General features: G+C 39.8%; 2 protein-coding genes across 4 annotated transcripts in view; one reads left to right on the plus strand and one right to left on the minus strand.

The window, feature by feature from the left end:
* Positions 1-5,691, minus strand: part of matn4 (matrilin 4) — a 42,846-nt gene extending 37,155 nt beyond the window's left edge. Inside the window, exon 1 of the mRNA XM_072451772.1 lies at positions 5,476-5,691. The gene's annotated coding sequence lies outside the window, so the exon portion shown is untranslated. The remainder of the gene's footprint in view (positions 1-5,475) is intronic.
* Positions 1-21,872, plus strand: part of rbpjl (recombination signal binding protein for immunoglobulin kappa J region-like) — a 34,473-nt gene that overhangs the window by 2,395 nt on the left and 10,206 nt on the right. For 2 of the 3 annotated variants that reach the window (XM_072451769.1, XM_072451770.1), the window contains exons 3-8: positions 5,420-5,531; positions 15,333-15,467; positions 17,345-17,415; positions 17,493-17,608; positions 19,233-19,407; positions 20,051-20,188. In XM_072451769.1, coding sequence (XP_072307870.1) covers positions 5,420-5,531; positions 15,333-15,467; positions 17,345-17,415; positions 17,493-17,608; positions 19,233-19,407; positions 20,051-20,188 — 747 coding nt within the window. The remainder of the gene's footprint in view (positions 1-5,419; positions 5,532-15,332; positions 15,468-17,344; positions 17,416-17,492; positions 17,609-19,232; positions 19,408-20,050; positions 20,189-21,872) is intronic. The other variant, XM_072451771.1, reaches the window with a different exon arrangement.

Consider the following 21,872-nt stretch of genomic DNA (forward strand, 5'->3'; position numbering starts at 1 on the left):
TAGTGACATTTCACTGTAAAACTACAGAACTGATAAGCAGGAAGTCAATAAACCTGTTTCTATTACTAAGCCGTTTTACCTCAATATTGCGGATTACAATGAACAAAATGCTGAATAATTACCTACTTATATTTCAATATTAAGTACTTGGATATAAGTCAATGTATGCTTCATATCCACTCAAGTAAAATGATTTGAATTATATTAAATTTGATCTATCACACAGCGGCTGTTTAGAGATTAGCATACAGAGTCCATGTTTGACCTCTATGCTAATCTCAAATGCTAATCATTTTGTAGCAAACCTGCAAAAACATCTATACCAAATGGATGTTTTAAAATGCTGTTGTACAATCTAATTTGTTTTTCTATAATATTTGAGCAGTTTAAGCTCATATCCTTTGGAGTTTACATTTGTTTACATCAGTGACCTGATCCAAAATGGCCGTAGGTGACGTTTAGGTCATGCAAGAACTGATACCTCTCTCTTGCTTGAGCTTAATTGTGTCTGTTTCAATAAATAACTAAACTAAATTAAGCTAAACCAGGTCAAATGGAAAGGAATGAAAACATAGAGGGGAAAAATAACATTTGTATGGCTCATTTTTGTCTTCCATAAGGATATTTGATTTACGTCATCCCATACTGTGCCCTTTGACCCCTGAACTCAGTGGGTGCATGACCTAGAATGTGAGCTCCCTGACAGGTGACATTATGACACAAACTGGAAACTGACCCTGACCGACAGGACTCCCACTATGAGATGTCTTCATTCACAACGACAACAAAAACTGACTTAAAATCACATTAAAACCTTGCTTTATTTAAACAGTTTAAGTATTGTACTTACTACTAGTCACTTTGTTTTGATATTTCATATTTTATAACTTACATTTTGGTAATGTATGAGGGGAAAAGTGTTTTGAGTGAATACATGGCTTCAGTGCATTGAAGTATTTGGATGGAGCTGGTGATGTACACACTTATGTACTCTTTCACATAAACTCCAAATACATTTTAAATTCTGGAACAGAGTCAACATTGATATATAATGGAATTTCAATGGACTGCTTTAAAAAAATCAAGGTAGTTTTGGCAAATGAAAACCACTCTACTACAATTTTATATCCTGCCTGATTAAATATTATACACACACTGTATTTTACTTTATATGTTTATTTAATATTAGGTTGTTACATCAAGAGGTTTATTAAAATGTATTTCTCACTTGTTTTCAATAAAGAAGCAAACTAAAGGACACTTTTATTTAAAAAAAAAACACATCAGGCACTCACTTTAGGTGAGAAAAGGTTAGAAAAATATGAAAAGCTTGAAGTAAGTGCTTGATATTTGATATTTGTCCTTTTGAAATAAATTGTACCCTGTTTCACCAGCACCGCTGGTTATGTTACTACCAGTAGCTCCCAGTCTTTGCTGTTTTTTGAGTAAATTACACTTTTACCCTGGAAATAAAAATGTGTAGCCTCACGATTTGGCTGTACTATAGAAAACCGTTATTTTGATCTCAAAGTCAGTTAAATATTGAAAATGTGCCATGTCAATTTTACTTTTGCTTCCAGTCGACTCCGTTCTAGAATTTTGACCATTCTTATAACAGCATTAAAGGGTGTGTCTGTGGCGTCACCTGTGCATGGCTAACTGCAAAATATCCCTAACAGAACTGCTTCAGAGGTAGAATATAGTGTAACGTGCTTATGAATAGAAAAGCTGCCAAAAGAGAGAAGTATAAGGTGATAGCTATGCACATAATGTTTTTTTAACCTCAAAAAAAGATTTTACAGCCAAGTTGATTGTTTTTTTTATATAGATCCATGTACCGGTACTGTAAACTTTTTAAACCCGCTCGCTTGCAATGTAGACCATAACAGATGTGTTGCAAATCATTTTGGTTTAGTAGTTCATACTTTTGCACATCTTAATGCTGCTGGACATGTTAAAAGTGTGTAAAACATCAATAACCCTAACATCAATGGATATCCAAAGTTAGTTCCAATTAGATATGATTCAAAAACTGCCTGTGGTTCAGTTTGTAGATTCCTCTTTATGATTCTGGTATTGTAGGACTTCTTTTTATGACTTTTGCCCTTTGAAAATTAAACATGACCTTCGATGCTCATGCTCTTGATCACTTAGCAATTTGGCAAGTGCAGTAATTGAAGGACTCCGGAGCCAGTTCCTATAGCTATAGTTAGCATTAGCGTGCAAAAAACAAAACAGAATGCAAATTATAAACAATGAAAAGGGCTAAAAGTCACTGTTGAGTGTGTAAACCTTTTGGTGTTTTATTTAAGATAGTGATTAGCGTGTAAAACTCTCCTTTGAGCTAAAGGCTAACTAGCTTTGAGATTTCCGACTTTGTGCTTCTGGTAAGAGTCTATTTTACATGTTTCTATGGAGGAGACCAGATAAATGGTATAAATATCCTAAAATGAAAATGTCATAATAATATGGGGAGTTTCTTTGAAGGAACGTTTGATTTGACGTACGCCTGGTTAGCATCTACTAGCCAAGCGATCGAGTCTGAACAATGAGCAAAGATAGAGACTTTGATCCATGAATGAAAAGATATAATCTTTAGATATGAATATTTAATTTCTACGGCAACGGTTCCAGCTTTTCATCAGTCTTAAGCTAGGAGTGAGCGATAATATCTCAACTTTTTGTTTGTGTGCATTTTCTCTACAAAATAATTCTTCTAATATTTTGACAATGCATCAGGAATTTGCTAAAATGTGCCTGTGAATGTCTTGGTTAAGGATCAAGTATTGCATAAAAAATATGAATGAAACATAAAATGTACCATAAAAGTGCAGAAATATCACTTTTCACCCTTGTTTTGCAGATTAAACTGAACACTCCACTCTCTTTTTGAGGTCATAGTCAATCATTTTAATTCTAGACGATATACTAGGTGTTCTAATGTTGCATATCTCCATAACAACAATTGCAATGGTATCCAGTTTTTTAATACAACTCCCAGCTCTGAACCCCGTGGATAGGTGGCTGTTGTGAGTGACAGCTGCAGCCCATACTGAGACGAGGACAAGCCCTTCTTGTTAGTGAGGCCAGATGAGATCCAGATGTGGACGGTGCTACTGTTCGCACGTTTAAGACTGCCCCGCTGCCCCGCTGCCTTCTGCTCTGCTGCTGCTGCATCTGTTTCTCACCGCTGTTTCATGTGAATGGTGTTCTGTCACGGGCGCTTCCAATCAAGACACATCATTCAAATTGTAATACTGTACACATTTGCTCAACGTCTTATTACGGCTCATTTATGCTTTACGTTCCAAATGCAGAGAGGAGGTTTCTGTCCGATCTCTGCGTCGTTCCGTCCCACATTTGGTCCGTGTGTGATAAGTCTGATCACAGCTTATTGATGAGTAGCAACAGAGCTGTACATGTGCTGACCACTGGGGGCAGTAGTGAACACAAAGGTGGAAACTCGACTCATTAATAAAAAGTGACTATTGACAATTTTATGAACAAGCTGTCAGCTGTTTTCTTGGCTCTTTTCTAACATGTGTTTTTCTTTTTCTTTTGTTTTGGTCAATTCTCTAACCAACTTCGAGCGTCGTCTGGTTTAACTTAACTTTTTGAGGTTTTAACCACGTTACATTGTTTTTGTTGCTGCCACCAAATCACATTCATCATGTGCTGCTTACTTTTGCTGTTCTCCCCATGGTAGTTGCTTCTTCTGCCAGTAGATGGAGTGCTAACACACAATCCCACTGACAGAACTCCTAACTGATTCCCAACTAGCTGCATTATTTAAAGTTCTCAAGCATAAGATGTCGAAGCAAATGTACTCAAGAGCATGTTTAAAGGACAATAACATCACTTTTTTTTTTCTTCTTCTTTTTTTTTGTTAATCTAAGTCATGTTAATTTAAAACCATTGCACCAGGAAGATAATCTGTCTTAACAAAAAGAAAAAACGTTTTTTTATACACTGTTGCTGACAGGAAGTGACACCACATCAGGTACACTCATTCCAGGCAAAGCTCATGCATAATTTACACAAAGAAACACTTTTTTTGACCCTCTAAACATTAATTCAACACATTAAACACCATACCTGAACAGAATTACTATATGTTCAGCTTCTTGCCTAAAAATATGACTGATCTGTGTACTATATATTATGCGTGTACTATATATACAACCAACACTGTAAAAGCGAGACATAAAAGAAGAATGTCGAATTGAAGTCTTCCCATATCCTCTGACCTCCACACACGTAAACTACAGGTCTATCTTCAGGCTTCTCTACCTGCCTGCTCGCTGAACGGGCTGCTCGGGCTGTGTGCGTGTTGTTGTCAATGGAGCTTTTGAGCGTCACCTCCAGCCAACCAGTGTGCACCCACAAATACCAGCCACGGTCACTTTACAGCTGCAGAGTCCAGCCGTTCAAACACAATCACTTTAACTCACACTGGCTCAAGCCTTTTGCTACACAATCTGCCAAACCGATCAGAAACTCTTGATTGCACCACTTATTCAATCGTGCGAAGCAGCCATACAGAGAAATGGTTGGAAACAATATAGATCGGGAAGATAATAAAATGGTTTACAAGTTTCCTTATTGTAACAGTAGTGTAATTTAAACCTAAACTTAAAAGTGCTTCTAAGTTCTCAAAAAACATGAGCATTTACTGTTACTTAATTTTTATTATGGATGACTTACTTAAGGGATCCGGAGTAAGGGCATCAATTAAGTACTTACCAAACATTTTTATAAAGTATTATTACTGATGTTTTTGTTCATGCTTTTTTTAGGCTCCTAAAAGTGGTTATATCAAGTTTTACTGGGAGGGTTCTCATGTATTTTCCCACTTATGCGCAAATAAAACTGCAAAGAGTCACTTCTGGTTCAGCATCATCAAGAACAGAGCACATTAATTATATATTTGGTTATAAAAACAAGTTTAAACAATAATAAATGGGCACGAAATTCTGGTTAAAAAAATCTAAAAATAATTAAAAACATTTAAAAGTGGCCTAATCAAAATGTTTCTATACAATCTTAAATAAGATAATAGGGGGAAAAGTGCTTTAATTGAGCAGTATTTATCTTGATTTGAGTATATTTTGACTGACTTTAAAAATGTTGCCAATAGAACAAGCAAAAAGTCTCTACGTAAAATAAGAAACATAAAAGCTTTACTTGTTCCATACTATTCCAAGAAAGTAAATTATACTTAAATTAAGATAAAAGTTACTTAATTCGAGCACTTATTCACACGTGATCCAGTGAATACATTACACCCAATGCAGTCATAGTACACAGACGTTCACTTCAACACTTGAGAACATGACATTTGACCAACAATTGAGAAATCCCAGACCACAAAGTTGTGCAGATACTCATAACCTCATCTCTTCCGTTATGTCCCCAACAGCCCCTCGGCCGGACCTCACAGCGCTCTACCCTCTCCCCCCGTCCCCCCTCACTCACCTGGGCTCTCTACTGGCCGGACACGACGCTCCGGGCTCCGACGACTGGCAACACAGGTATCAGAACACGCCGCCGATCACGTGACAACAACACCAATAACAGCTACGACTGCCAGTGCGTAAAAGTTCCAGAGTGGATGGAGGAGAGCGCCGGCTTGTGTCCTGAGTGGATGCCTGGGGAATGTCTAGCACGGGACTGGTAGTTAGCGGGAGGTGTGTAGGTATTAGAGGGAGTGAGAGGGGATATTTGGGGAACCACTGAGCCCGCCTCCTCTGCCTTTGAAATCTGAACAAGCAGCAGGAGTAAAGGCTCTGCTCCTGCTGGACGGACAGGACGGGGGAGAAGCTGTGTGTAGCATCGTGGCTTGTTGCAATGGCAAGGACTGCTGAGAGTTTTGGTCGCAGTAGAGTCGATTTTGGACTTAAAACAACTTATGACAGGTTTTTACGATTATCTAATTTTGACTTTATACCTGCTGTACATATAATCTATAGTTTTACACCAATCGAGTAGGTATTTGAGGAGAAAAATGACAGGAAGAGACACCACACCAGGGACACTCATTCCAGGCAAGGTTCATGCATAATTTACACAAAGAAACAAGAAAAAACAAACTTTTTTTGACCCTCTAAACATTAATTCAACACAATAAAGTCACTCTCATATATTTTTATTTATCAAAGGGTTAAAAAAATGGTGACATTGGATGTTTTGGCCCAGTGTTTGCTGGGTAATTTCCTTCTGTGTGCTGTCATCAATTACAAACAAGAACTGAAATTATAAGCTAAAAAATGTGTTATTCTGTGATAAGATTTTTTTTAATCATTTTTAAGCAAAATTTAGAATAAATTTTACTTAACTGCATAGGCACTGCTAAAATGAATTATCCCCAAGGAAAAACTCCAAAGGACCTTCCTGTTTAGGCTCTTTGAACAACCTCCTTGATATTTAAGAAGACATATTATGCAAATTAGCGTCACTCACACTCGTTTGATGAATCCCGTTTAGAAAGTCCCCTCCCCTCCGAGCAGCGAAAACACTCCATTCTGAATTTCCCAGTCCATAAATCATCGTCAGACTCATTCTGAGCATTTCTTCTAATCGTGATCATTACAACTGCGTGGCTGCATTAGCATGTCGGAGGAATGCGAGCGTTTATATATCACACCAATTAATTACCTCTGCTGCCAGTTTCCACGTCCGAACACCGGCTCCATCACGAGCGGCACGCACCACCACATAGCCGCACGCACCACGAGCGAGCGGCACCGCTTCTCCTCCGCTGCACCGGCGTTTCCACGCCCGATCACCGGCTCCACCACGAGCGGCACGCACCACCACGAGCGGCACGCACCACCACGAGCGGCACGCACCGCCACGAGCCGCACGCGGCACCGCTTCTCCTCCGCTGCACCGGCGTTTCCACGTCCGATCACCGGCTCAACCACGAGCGGCACGCACCGCCACGAGCCGCACGCGGCTCCGCTTCTCCTCCGCTGCACCGGCGTTTCCACGCCCGAACACCGGCTCCGCGCTCCCGCACCCGCCGCCCCGGAGGTCTGTACCTGGGCAAAGGTGTGGCCCCAGCCCGCCACAGGAGCAGACACGGAGAGCGGGGCACCGGCTCCACCCGGAGAAAAGCAGCCCCATACAACCAAGGTACATCCCCGTTTCTCTGCTTTCCCCGCTCCACAGACGGGGGCGATCTGGTCACAAAACTGGACTCAAATGCGTCTCGATTGAGCTAGAGCAACGCCGGCGTCTGGTATGTGGACTGCTGCTTCTGTCCCAACGTCTTTGTTTTGTTAGTCGTTTCCATTGTTTTGTTTTGTTCCCGCGTCTCTGTGTTGTCTTCTGTCTACATCCCTGTTCCTTAACTTCATCGGACATTACTGCACCGTCCATCACTCATCTCCTCCCTCACTCCTGGACTATCGCCTGCCCTAGCCGCCAGCTAACAGCTGGCTTAACACCTGCTGAGGTCCGTCATGGTATCGCGGGGCCTCCCTGCCGTGCAGACAAGGTCTGGGGCAACCAACGCCACTCACTCCACCAGCTTCAACACCCGGTCCAATGCTGCTTTTTCACAACTCTCTGCCCACCAGCTTCTAGTTAACCAGCTTCTAGCCACCGCCAACATACTAACTGGATTACTCTCATCTGCTGCTACGTTCCACGTCTTGTTCATTTTATCTGTATATTAATGTGTATTGTACGTGTTGTCCCCCCCTGTCTGTAAATACCCCCCCTTTTTTATATATGTTCAGCGTCTTTGGGTCACTGAAAAGCGCTATATAAATAAAAGTTATTATTATTATTATTATTAGTAGATGGAGCTAAAAGTGATTCATGACTCAGGAAACGCCGGAGTGACATGAAGCCATTTTGTTTATTTGTAAACTTTTTTTTTAATTCTAAGATATAATGTGTCATGGTAAAGGTACTCAATCAACTTTTAAGTCATTTTATAATTACTTTCTCTTATTTATTTAGAGGGATTCATGCGTGTTTAAGTAAGTAAGTCTCCTGAAATCAAGACGCCATTGCTCCGATACACACCTGCATACTTTGTGGTCCAATTATTATTATTATTTTGTTCACAATATGTACCGTGTGAAAATGGTGGCAACAGGTGCAAGAACTCCACTGTTTTGTGCAGTGAGGAGGAAATGAATGAGGCTAAAGTGCAGCTATTAAAGGTGAACTTGGTTAGCTCTAGGCTATAGCTGAAGCAATTTGAGCCATGCTGAATACTGAGCCTGTTGAAAGGGAAACAGAGGATCACTTCTGGATTCGACAGAAAGATACTTTATTGATCCTGAAGGAAGTTCCATTGCAGAAACATTTGCACTGCACTTCCCAGTACAGATGGTATTGGGTTAGTGGGTTTCATCAGTATTGATCAGAAAATGTAGCAGATATTTGGCCTCAATATACATAATATATTAATAATATAATATTTTCTGCACTGGCATTTTGTAAACTATATTATAATTTAACTTAATTTGTGGGCCTTGCTATGGAATGTAAAATCTTAATATCAGTATTGGCTAATATCAATTCTCGACTGCAACAGTAAGTCAGAATATCGGCTCATAAAATTCCATATTGGACCATCCTTTTTCCGGCCTCAGGACTAAAGTGTCCCTCTGTGTCCTGCCGCCCGGGTTTCACAGCCAGCGTCCAGGGGGAGCAGGTGAACTCTGGAGACACAACGGAAAGCTCTGTTCTAAGCCTCACTCTGCTGTTTCGGTTGATGATGAGACGGGCCGTTCCCTCGAAGTATTTCCTCTGGAATGTGTTCTGCTGCTTTTGGCGTAAAAGAGTCTGGAGCATCTCAGATGTCCAATGCTCGAGGACTAAATGTACCGCATTATTCAATTTTGCATGAATTAAACCAGACTCATCTCAACAACAATTTAGTCAAGGAGTTTAGTGTTGTTGTAAATAAATATACCTGAGTCATAAACCTGGATAAATCAATAGGACAGGAAGGGCATCTGATGTTAAACCTTTGCCAAATTGGTGCATTTAAGTATTCGGTTGATAACAGGGTTGAAATGTTATTTTATTTAGTTTTACAATTGTTTTAACCAACTAAATCTTGAAATTATACAATAATTAAGAATATTTATCACAAAAAATGTTCAGGATTCATAAGGCTTGTGTGTTTTGTCTTGATAGTATTTAGTTTGCATGGGTTTATATCAAACATAACATTGTGCATACATTATCACTAAATAGTAACAGAGCCAAAGCAGAAGTAGCAGGCCTCGCCCCGAACAGTTTTACATCTGCAAGACATTCAACCAACAGTTCCCACAAGTGACCTATTTATCAACTCACAGATGAGATCTGAAACATTCACTCTTTATACGTGCTTAGGGATCATCTCAAAATAGGTTGAAGCTTAAAATAAATTTAAAAAATCCGTCTCTCTCTGGACCCCCTCCCCCCCTCAAAAGACAAAAAAAAAAATGTCTGGCATCACATAAAATTTGATGTGTTGATAAAACGATAGTAGCTTGATAGACCCTGCTCACCTCTAGTCCCTGAACATCCTTTGGTATGTTTATCAGTAGAAGTTATGAACTCTCCAAATAGTGTCACCTGTCGCGCATGTTTGTTTACTCAATCCACATGGTCCACAGGCCCTAGGGGCCCTACAACACATCCCATTCGACTCAAACTGTGAGATGACCACATTGAGTCTCAAGAGGATGAGAGAAACTAAAGTTTCTTGTCAAACCTGTAATTGTCAATTGCCTGTGTTTAGACCTTAGACATGTTGTCAGAGTGACAGAAGCAGAAGACGTGAGAATCTCACGTCTTCTGTGATTGGCCGAAACCCCCCCCCCCCCCCCCCCCCCCGTCTTTTCAGCTTCAACCCATTTTGAGATGATCCCTTAACAATCTTAAAAAGAGTTGCGCATGATCACCGACACCTTACATAACAATACCATAAATTATAAGCCCTATGGTCAGTTTGGGGTCTAAAGGACAAGATCACCATATTTCAGGAGAGCTGTCAGACACATATGGCACTGACTCTGCTCTAAAACTAAAGTCAAACAGCTTTGTTCAAACTATTTCATAAGACAATATATATAGTGGTTTCTTTGGGATTAAATAAACACACATTTTTACAATAGTGCTACAAAACTTCATGTAATTCCTGAAGCGCGGGGCCTCCTCCAGGTGGGACATGCCTGGTGCACATCTCCTCTGAGACATGTAAATCATACGGTGGGTGACCTCAGCTGGACTCCTGACATGAAGGAAGAGCCGGAGGAAGAGGGGGAGGAGGAAGTTCTCTGGCAGCTCTACGCTCTGTGCATTTCTCACTTCTACAAGTGTCATTTTGATTCATTTTTCGCCAAAAAGGCAAAAAAAAAATTGCTTTAAACAGACCTAGAGCTAAATACAGATTGTCAATTTCCAGGTGTAAATTACTTCTTAAACTTCTTAAAATGTCCTAAAAATACAAATGTTGATTGATGAAGCCCATGTTTGAGAACCATGGGATTACATCACAAATAATAGCAGTCACCTATTAACCTTGAAACACGTTACCAGAAGTTTCTCCCATTCAAAGGATCCAGGCAAAGATCATTGAACCTTGACAAATTAAGAGAGACTTTGGAGTTGGCCGTCTATTGGCTGTGATTTACAACAACCCCATGACCCGGGCAGCAGGTAAATTGAATCATGGATGTGCAATGCCTTCAACGTTCACCCTAGTCCAGATGATAACCCTCTACACATATTTGATTTATGTCTGAAGGAAGCAGTGTTGTAGTAAGTCAGTTGTTTCTAGACAAAGTCCCAACTCAACAATTTAAAACACTAAAAACAATGAGTGATTTCCAGTAGATGTTTATGATTAGCCCAATAATCCATCTACAACTATAGAAGAACTATTAAGCCCTGCTTTTGAGGCTCTTATGTCCGAAGTGATATGACACATTTGTTGCTACTGCCATCTTGAGGACGGAAGTTGCATTCTGCACTGTGGGCTGTGTCACAAGACTCAAAAGAAAGGATTATTGTTTTGTATAACAAACCCAAAGACCATGATTCCTTCATGAGGAAACAGTGGCAATCACTCCAGACTTTTTAGCACTTCCAGAGCTCTTTATTTCCGGTAATTAGCCGCTGGCTAATGCTTGTTTACACATTAAACTACCAAGTTAATTATATGCCTATGCTAATAAAAGTTATTAGCCCTACTTTTTTCCGACTCCAGGTGCTATATTTTAGGATCAGAGACAGTCGCCCACATGGACACAATCTGTGCTCTTGAGAGCTTTGAGGGCTTCTCCAGTGCGCAAAGCGGCTGTGGACAGACTATAAAAGTCTGTAAAAGTTAGTTGTGGCACGTTTTTGCTGCTTTGAAGTGGTGTTTGTGACTCTCCAGGCAGTTAATAAAGAACCTTTGTCTTCTTGAAGTACTGTATCACCCTTTCTCATTTTCAGTGAGTGCCATTTTTCATGCTAATTTACCTGCAACAATAGGCAACAGCATCAGTGATGTCCTCAAAATAGAGACAAGACAAGTCCTGTAATTGAAACCCATGAATATTATTGATACTTACTGTATAAGTAACCATTAGCCCAGTCAAAATGTCTCTCCACTTAAACACATTTTTATTATTGGACACACTTACTGTACAAAATGTGAGTGATGGCTAAGAGACTTTAGAGTACCAAAGTAGGATGCACCTCTTGCATTGGATTGACCATTGGTCTATATATCAATATATCTGGTCTATATCAATTTCTTCCACTTTTCCAATCACTCTTGAGAGGGTTGAAATGCATAAAGCTACGTTTTTATCATCATTCAACATCATCATCAGTAGTAGTGATTTTTATCTTTTCTTTTTTTTTGCCCATAGGCTTTTTGGGGGTTTTGACAGTACAGAATTGATGAAAATATATAATCTTTGGTTTGAACATTATAAGAAACATTTACTTGCCAATTGCCAGTCTAAAGTATAAGTTGTAGCATAATCTTTATTTTTTTTATGGTAAACTTGCATCCTTGTGACCCTCCCCCTCTGTGCACTTTCCTTTTCCCTCTGTGTTGACGGTGTGAAATGCCAGAGGCTAAGAGCTGCTAACACACTGCCCTTTGGCCTTTGGAGAGGGGAGGGTCTAATTTAGCATGGCACTGGCACCCTGGTGACTGATCGCACACACACAGACAGGCTGAGGATAGCTGAACCCTGAACTGTGGACAGGTCAGTGGAACAAAACACGTAGTATCCACTGGTCCATCTGCAGCTCACCTCCAAATATGTGCACCATTGTGTGAGACAGGGACAGTTAGCAGAGACTAATGTCACTGCCAGGACTGGTCAGTTCAACCAGGAGAAGTGCAAAGTTCACATATTACAATTTTAAATAAATATGTACTTTTAAGGTTAAGAATCAGGTTGATTCCACATAGGGTTTGTTTGTTTTTAAGCATACTATAATGCAGCTTCGGCAACCCTCTGGAGCAGGGGGTCTTATGTTGGTCTTTGGAGGACCTCAGCTGGAGGATTATACATGTTTTATGTTAATGGAAATGAACTGGAGTACCCAATGAAAAGCGACCCAGACGAAGAGAAGTATACAAACTCTGCACAGAAAGGCAAAGACCCCACGGCGAGCAGGAGTCAAACTTGGGACCCACAGAAAGAAGCTTCTTGGTGGTAGCCCCTCCTTGTTGTTGTTGTTGTTGTATTATAATTTTATACTATATATTTTTTGTGGGACAATGTGCATCAAAGACATTTATAATAAATGTAAATTTGCTCAATTTTCAAAAATGTTTTTAATCGCCATTCTAACGTTCATATTTATGTCAATTCTAAGTAATTTAGCCCAGTAAAGTTTTTAGGTCATCTGTTTACACAAAATGTACTTTATTTAAAAAAAAACAACATGTTTAAACATTGTTCCCTCATCAAAACATAGTTGTATTTAGCTTCATTTACTCTTGTTTGATGATCCTGTTACCGTTTCACTCTCCGTTCCGAGCCTCAGAAATGTTCCAGGTTTTTGTACATCATTAGTAGAGCTCTGAGGTCTCTGCTCTGTTTTTCAGTCCATAAATCATCAACAGACTTCATCTGAGAATTTCTGCCTTAAATTGCTTTCATCACTACGTACCTGCATTAACATGTTGGGGCAAGCTAGCTTTACCTGCCCTGTGTATTTCCCTCTATAGCTAATAGATGGAGCTCTAATTCCTGAAGTGGGGAACGTCTGACAGGTATGGTATGTGCCTTTTGTAGAATCTTATTTTTTAAGATAAAAGGTCATGTTTAAAGGCCAATAACCAATACAATGCTTAAAATGTGTCCATTAAATGAGGTTTAAACAGGCCCCTGGTCTTGGCCCCGCAGGGTTCCCTATTACACATGTTTTTGATCACCAGAGGAAACTAACACAAAGCCTTCTTGCATTTACCATAGTTGACTTCTAGCACCGTGCCCAGGTCCATGTAGCATGCAGTGTTTGTCAGTGTGGGAGACAGGCCTTGTTAAAGTGCGCTCCTGCTGCTTTAGAGGCTGCTCACTCATTATCTCCCTGTCAAGCACAAATTCTATTAGTCACACTCCCATACACACACCATGGTCTTAAACCAACTTTGGCCTGCACTAATCACATTATTTAGACTGCACTGGTACTACTGCGACTCTTGTATGCTTTAAAATAGGATAGATTTGTCCCTGGGTAAATGTGATAGCATATTAATTTAAATCAGTATTACTAAAGCACAATTTCATGTACAGGGAGTGAAGATTGTAGACTAGAAATGGATTCTCTATGTTTGCAAATTCTCCACAGGAACATTAGCTTGGAAATGTATGCAATTTTCAAAAGGTTGATAGGCTTTGAAAATATAATATATTTTTGTGTTAATTTCCTTATATTAAGCCACTTGAACAATAAATCATGCATTTGTGTTAATCGTTTTGGATTTACTGCAAACGTCAAAACTCTCTCGTTAATGCAGGTGAAAGGGCTGAAGCAGTAGCCAAGCCCAAGGAAAGGAAATTAATAATCATCTCTAGTTTTTCTTCTGATACAAATAATCTTAGTTTTGTGATGTTGAACAGCGTAAAAAAGTTGTTTTGAATGATTTTCAAGAGAACGAACCTCATCAAAAATCATAATATTGAATGGTGCTAGCTGAGGAAACAATTAGGGTCTAGTTTTTGTTGTTTTTATTTTTTTGTTTAGCTGGAGACTGATGAACCAACTTTTGTGTAGTCTGAACAAAGGAAAAAGTAAAAACTAATTGCATTTTTCTACTACAGCTTTGTCTATTTACCTAATCTAAAAGTAATTGAGTATAAAGCTGTAGACAGTACCTCACAGTTTTAAGACCCCTTTTACAGCCCACATTAAAACTGTCATGCCATAAATGTTGACATTCAACAGAACAAAGTCAGAGGAGCTACATAGTTGTTTAAATTGACTCATAACCTGTATTTAGAGTCATAGATAATGTCCAAAAAAAGGTTTAATTCCCTTTTTTTTAAATTGCATGGTCAATAACGCTTAGTCTTCTCAAAGCGGGGCGTGTTCCTTCACAGGATCTGATTTTAAGAGTCCATTAAAGTCACAGCAGGAAGTGGATCATGTGGCCGGGAAGAGGCTCTGCAAACACTTACAGCTGGCACGTTAGCCGCTTTTGTCGGGACAAAATACTGATATGTTCGAAGCTTTAGGTCTGGACAGAGTCATTTCCTATCAAACCTTATTGTGGCCTTTTCTGCAGCATGGAATTAAAAAGGAAAGACATTTGTGTTGGATCTGTCTTTTTGTGATATGAATAATGCATGTATTGTGGATGAAACAAAACAGTTTTGCCTCTTTGTACAACTCAATAAAGGTGCGCAATGTAATTTTTCTGGTGAGAGGCCAGTCAGGTGATATCTTTTATCTTGGAATATTCTCAGGAGCCATTTATTCTATTTTTTATTTGTGTTTTTATGGCTAAAATATCTTGAAAAACATTTTAATTCTGAATGGACTCCACAGATCTGACCCGTAACTTGGTTTGTTAATAAGTAGTTCAATGCCATACTGTGTAATATTTTAGACAAACAACAGACACTTCAAAGAGAAAGGTTCTGCATGATGATGGCTGATAGGGTGATAAACAGAAGATGAATTGGAGAAAAAAGTTAAAAGCTTTATTTGTTAGAATTGTTGCCAAAATTAGCCTCTATGGAGTCCTTTTCTTGCTGCGATAGTCTTATTAAACAATTCGATATTACATTTGTGCCATGCGTACACACTGTATCTCTCTGTGTTGAAAGATGCTCAAAAAGGCGCATGTTGTTGCTGTTGTTCAGGAGGCTGGAGTCGGAGTTCCAGGCCTGTCACTTCGCCGAAACCCCCAGAGAACCGTTGAGAGATTCGCACACAGACCAGAGCATCACTATACTGCACGCCAAGGTCGCCCAGAAGTCCTACGGTAACGAGAAAAGGTAATACTACTAACCCATATTCTTCAGTTTGACTTGGCAAGAAAAGTGTTGGACTGAACTGCTCTGCCATGACAGAGAAACAACTGTCTAGGGCAGTAGTTCCTAACCTTTTTGGTTTTGAGCTCCCCTTAAGCTGTGTCCCACTCTCCAACTACCAACTAACTCATGTACGGGGTATTCTTTCAACAAAACGCTTTTTTAAAATGTTCATGCTCGTTATTTTATTCCACAAATAGTTGCTTTACAAAACAATGAATGCACTACATGTCTTGAACAAAAAAGTCAGATACAACACCTTTAATGTCAGATACAACACTGAAGATTTGTCAGTGAATTGTGAATCTGCCTTTACGTACATGTTTAATGGTGCTTTTCAGTATAAATAGTGCTGTTGTTTGGGGTCATATACAGTATAGGGTCAGATCATAGACATACTGAACAGTTTTGAGCGCCAGTTTCACCCCACCGTCCTCTTCAGTCGACGAATTGGACTTTTGGTCAACCAACAGTTTGTGTGGTTGACGACGTTATTCGTTAAACTTGGGTTCGGGAGCAGGACCATGCCCCAACCTCTTCTCCGGCAACCACACCTCCACTCTTTAACCACGCCTCTAATTACCCAGGAGGCCTATATACATACAGGCCAATCCCAGCATCTCTTATTGTCTCTGCTCTCTCGACCCCACCCTCCCACCCCATGTCTCTATCATCTTCACCTTAACACATCACCTTCTACGGAGGGGGGGTTCTGAATCGGCTGGGCTGATTACCCGAGACGGAGCCCCCATCCTGAGTCTCTACCCAGCCAACTATCATCGCTCCATTATCGCTCCATCATCGCTCCATCATCGTTCCATCATCGTTCCATCATCGCTCCATCATCGCTCCATCATCGCTCCATCATCGTTCCATCATCGTTCCATCATTGCTCCATCATCGCTCCATCATCGCTCCATCATCGTTCCATCATCGCTCCATCATCGCTCCAGCATCGTTCCATCATCGCTCTATCATCGCTCCATCATCGCTCCATCCTCGCTCCATCCTCGCTCCATCATCACTCCAGCATCGTTCCATCATCGCTCTATCATCGCTCCATCATTGCTCCATCATCGCTCCATCCTCACTCCATCATCACTCCAGCATCGTTCCATCATCGCTCTATCATCGCTCCATCATCGCTCCATCATCGCTCCATCCTCGCTCCATCATCACTCCAGCATCGTTCCAACATCGCTCCATTAACGCTCCATCATCGTTCCATCATCGCTCTATCATCAATCCATCATCGCTCCATCATCGCTCTATCATCGTTCCATCATCGCTCCAGCATCGCTCCAGCATCGTTCCATCAGCGCTCTATCATCGCTCCATCATCGCTCCATCATCGCTCCATCCTCGCTCCATCCTCGCTCCATCATCACTCCAGCATTGTTCCAACATTGCTCCATCATCGCTCCATCATTGCTCCATCATTGATCCATCATTGATCCATCATTGATCCATCATTGATCCATCATTAATCCATCATCGATCCTTCGTCACTATTATCAATAAACATTCTTTCGTATTCCATTGTTGTGGCGTGGTCCTTGCTAGTGAACTTTATTCGACTGGAGCCCTACATGTAGCACAGTCTTTTTTGTTTGTTTTATCCTTCTGAACCAGCCATGCTCTGTTCCAACTCTGTACATGTCCTGAAATGCTCCTGCGTCCGTACACATTGGCTACATTTGTTCTGATCAATTCAACACTTCAAATTGTCTGTTGATCTGCCAGTGTGTCAGAGAGCAAATCGAAGTTTTCAAATGCGAAATGAAAGTGAAATTAGTTTGAAACAATCATTATAAATAGAACATGCTTCCTTGATATTGCAGGTTTTTCTGTCCTCCTCCTTGTGTGTACATCAGCGGTCAAGGATGGAGGCTCTTGCAGGACAATCTCAAAGGTAAGAGATCAGTCAATATGAACCTGTTGTGATTTCGAGCGCTCACGTCTATTATATTCTCCTTTGTGATCCTGTAGCGTCTGGCTTTGGAGACTCGGTGTACCAGCTCAGAGGGTACATGTGCCTGGACAACTCCAGCCAATCACAGACCGACGCTTTTAAACTGGTGCTTGATGAGCAACCAGACTCCAGGGTGAGAGAGCTGTCACTTTAGGCTAATCATGTCATTTTGCCCAGTCATTCTACAACCATTTGGCATTGACAATAGAAGCAAAAAGATCTCACACAGTTCTGTCCAGTTATCTGTTGCAGAATGGAAAGAATGTTAATGCGTTTGTCACTGTAGTTGTTTGCTTTGTCTTTGAACTTGTGCTGTTTGTGTCTGAGGGTACAGTGTGTTTACAGAGGCTTTTATTATAGTCCGCTGTGGAGCTGCAGACAAACACCGCAACGCAGGCTCAGTGTGCTGTGTGTCCACTGCCTGTTTACTCTCAGAGGGAGCACAAAGGCATTTAACATCCGCATTCTCCGGTCAGAGAGTACAACACAGCTCCCTGGACAGTCAGGGTGAAATGAGTTGATGTCATGTTGGTTAGAAATGTAGTTATTCAATTAAAAAATGACATGCAAAGACATGCACGGAACGATAAAATGAGGATGCTTGTGCTTGCTTACCTTGCTTCAGATAATCTCTTAGCACACTTTTTTAATGCTGCTGAACAAGAGTGAGGTAAACTGAAGACCATAAAAATGCAAACTTCTTTGTCAAAACTGTTTAAACTCTAACAAGAAAAACTGAAATATTACCTTTTGGCTTATTTGGTCATTTTGAAAGTGCAACTTAATATTTAGTAATAAATTATAACATATGTAGATCACTATTTCACATTTTGTAAACGTAAAACAGCTTAATGATAGAACTTTGCAGAACTGCAGAACTGATAAGCCCTTCATAGTGGCAGTGGTAATTCACTGTAGCAAACAGCAATTAAAAAATGGCTGGAATTTTTTTTTTTTTTAAACCTACACGTATGACCTGGATCAGTGGGCGGGGATAGGGGGTAGGTGAAAACAAAACAAATATAGAGCCCTCATGCATGAATCAATCAAAATACAACTTTTAGTAAACTAATGATGAGGAATCACCTTTATGACAAGGTTAAAAACTCATAAACATAAATTGTACTTAATATTGAACTTTTTCCACCTTCTTGTTTCCATGGAGATGTTGTTGTTTTGTCTAAAATGTGCCATTAATCACATCTATCTAGCTTTTATTGAAGTAAGGATTTCATTGATATAAAAAACTTTAAAAACTCTTACTTATCGGATTTGGCTCTCCACAGTTCTGACCTGTAACTTGGTCTGGAGACACTGCTTGTTTCCCTGGCGATAGAGAGCTTTAAAGCCATATGTACCCAGGAGAAGAGTGAGTCCATCTTTTTACAGTCTTGTGTGGCATCTGAACTGTTTTGAATTCCCTACACTGACCGGAGCTGATGCTTTGGTCGTATATACTGTACGTTTACTTCCGGAATAGACGAAAAATAGACATTCTGTTATAGATGAACTCATATTCAAGTTCTATTACTGTTTTGCCATCACTAATAGTAAGTTTTTCCGGACTTTACATTTTCTGCCCTCGAACAAAATGTTTCAAGATGTGAAAACCAAAAAGGAATAGTAAATGATTTCCAAAATATATACACACAGAAAATGTACACTGTTACTTTTAGTAATGAAACAATTAACATGTACTGTATATAATAATAAACAGCAGATCAGATGTGGTGTACTTGTTGGTGTTTTGTGTGCAGCAGCTGTTTGCCTGTGCCAAGACGCTGTACATCTCGGACCAGGACAAGAGGAAGCACTTCCGCCTGCTGCTGAGCCTCTTCCTGGGCAGACAGGAAGTGGGCTCCTTCCACAGCCGCCTCATCAAAGTCATCTCCAAACCCTCGCAGAAAAGGCAGTCCATGAAGAACGCCGACTGTGAGATACATGCTAAAATGACACACAGATTGAGGCAACAATGATCATACATTATATTAAGAGTTACTTTGTGAGATGACAAAGCAATTACCCTTTTTTAACTTTTACTTCATTCAGTTTGTTTATTTATTTGATATGGACAGAGTATGTTAATGGAAGACATGAATCAAACACACTGGATTATGGCCGAAGGGTCACGAAACAAAACAAATATGTACATTTAATAAATATTTAATATACAAAACACAGCCCACATTATTGCATAATCCACTCATTGGACTGTCCCATTATCGCACTATCAATTTGACAAAATATTCAAATAATGTATTTTTTACAATGACAATTATTTCATTGTTCAAATAGAAACACCAGGAAAAGAAAGTGAAAGAGAAAATAAGTAACTGTATTCTGTTCAGAGTTTTTAAATTAGAATTTAATACATCTTATAAATAAATAAATCTTCAATTCAACACTTTTAATTAACATATTTATCTGGGCTTCTTTTTACATCTAGAATCACCTGCCTGCTATATTAAACATCAGTATTCAATTACTCCATATTCAAAAGCTTTCATTTGATCTCAGTGTTGCCTGATAAAGTATTAACCTTGTATTTGTGTGTATACTTCTGTACCATGTCCAGTGTGTATCTCCTCGTGCTCCAGAGTGGCCCTGTTTAACCGGCTGCGCTCCCAAACCGTCTCCACGCGATACCTGTCTGTGGAGGGAGGGGCTTTTGTGGCCAGCGCCCGACACTGGACGGCATTCACCATCACTATGGGTGAAGTCTTATGCTTTACTGATTCTATTGTGTTCTTGGGGAAGATTTGATTGTGGAGTGTTCTCGAGACAGTTAAAGCAAAATTTGGTGTAGTTCACCAACTTTGGTGTAGTTCAAGTGACTAAATGCCATAATAATATTGAGGTTCTCATTACGTCTATCTCTATATGTATGTATATTTTTCTTTGCAAAATCAATATATATCCTTACAAACCCAAAGCAAAAATATAATAACCTTTTTCTAATTTAAATGTCTTCAGAAGACATTTTCAATCTGAAGGTACTGCACTGAGAAGCTAGTGCAGGGCTAATCCAGATGATGGTTCTAGATTCTCAGTCCAATAGAATTTTGTTTTTTTACTTTTTCCTTCTCCCTTTTTCAGATAGTGTGTGAGAGAGAGAGATAGGGAGAGATAATGCTATTCATTTTTGTGGTCAAGTTCGGTTACTTCTTTTAAATCCTAAATAAACCCCTTTGACAGCCTGGATTAGAGCCTGCCCCCTCTGCTTGCACATACCATTGGCACACAGATTTACACCATAAAACAAACTGTCTGGTTAACTATTTACATTTTATGAGCTAAACTTAACCATTTTACTAAAATTAACACTTCACCTGAATCTTATTTACTTTTACTGGTCTTCCCAGTCACTTTCCCTCGCTCCCTGCGCATGAATACGGTCAGTGTGTACGGCCCATTCACGTCTGTCTCATCTGGAAACACTGTTTAAATCTGCACTTATTTATTTAACACTGCGGCCCAGGCTCGGTCAGACCTCCCACCGCCAAATCATAACCCCTCTTATCCAACTCATCTGTTCGGGAGAGAGACATATTCTGTGTCTTTGGCCCTTTAATGTGGTGGGTTTATCTGAGCCACAGGGAATCTACAAAATGTAATAAAATGGTGTGCGCTTAAGTGTATTTTTTGGCCCGAGAAGTACTTTGAACAGCAGTAGAGGGGGATTCTGGTGACATATCGTTAATTAATGATAAGTGCTTTTATGGAAATTCAAAGATAGGTTACGGTACAAAGATATTCTGGCATTTGTGGCGTGTACACATTGGACCACACTAGTATTTAGTAAAGAACTGTGTTTGTAGTAGGTGTATCAATGGTACTAGATGTGCTATATATAGAAGCTATTAACTGTAGTAGTGAATAAGGACAATTTTGTAGTACAATTTTCAAAAGCAGTAGATGTAAGATTAAAAGTTGTGTTGCTTTAGGATTACCTAGCAGGCAATTATATCAAAATAAAAATATAGTTGTGCTTATTACTATAGTTGTGTCTGTAACAAGTAATAGTAAAGTGAAGAGTAATTACCAGTTGATTTATTGCAGTGGTACCTAACTGCATAAGTAGCTGCAGTATTCTTCTTTAAATTGTAAATACAAAAAGAAGTGCGTATGATGTTGCTTATGCATTTTAATAGGCATTTTATCGGATGAAAACCATAAAGCAACAGCCAGCACCATTAGTCAGCTCAAGCACATTGTTGGATAAGAAATATGTGGAACCGGAGACAATCCCAGCAAGTAGTTTCTCTATCATAGTGCGACATCAGAGCGATAGAATGGACTAACGGGTCAAACGTAAGTGTGTTCCTCGCTCACGGTTCAAAACGAGGTACAGGGTCGTTAAAGGGGCTTAAAAAACAGAGAGAGCTCATTGTAAACGT

Source organism: Eucyclogobius newberryi, unplaced genomic scaffold (assembly GCF_026437365.1).
Source record: "Eucyclogobius newberryi isolate DKJ021-1_F unplaced genomic scaffold, fEucNew1.0.hap1 SCAF_19, whole genome shotgun sequence".
Classification (NCBI taxonomy): Eukaryota; Metazoa; Chordata; class Actinopteri; order Gobiiformes; family Gobiidae; genus Eucyclogobius; species Eucyclogobius newberryi.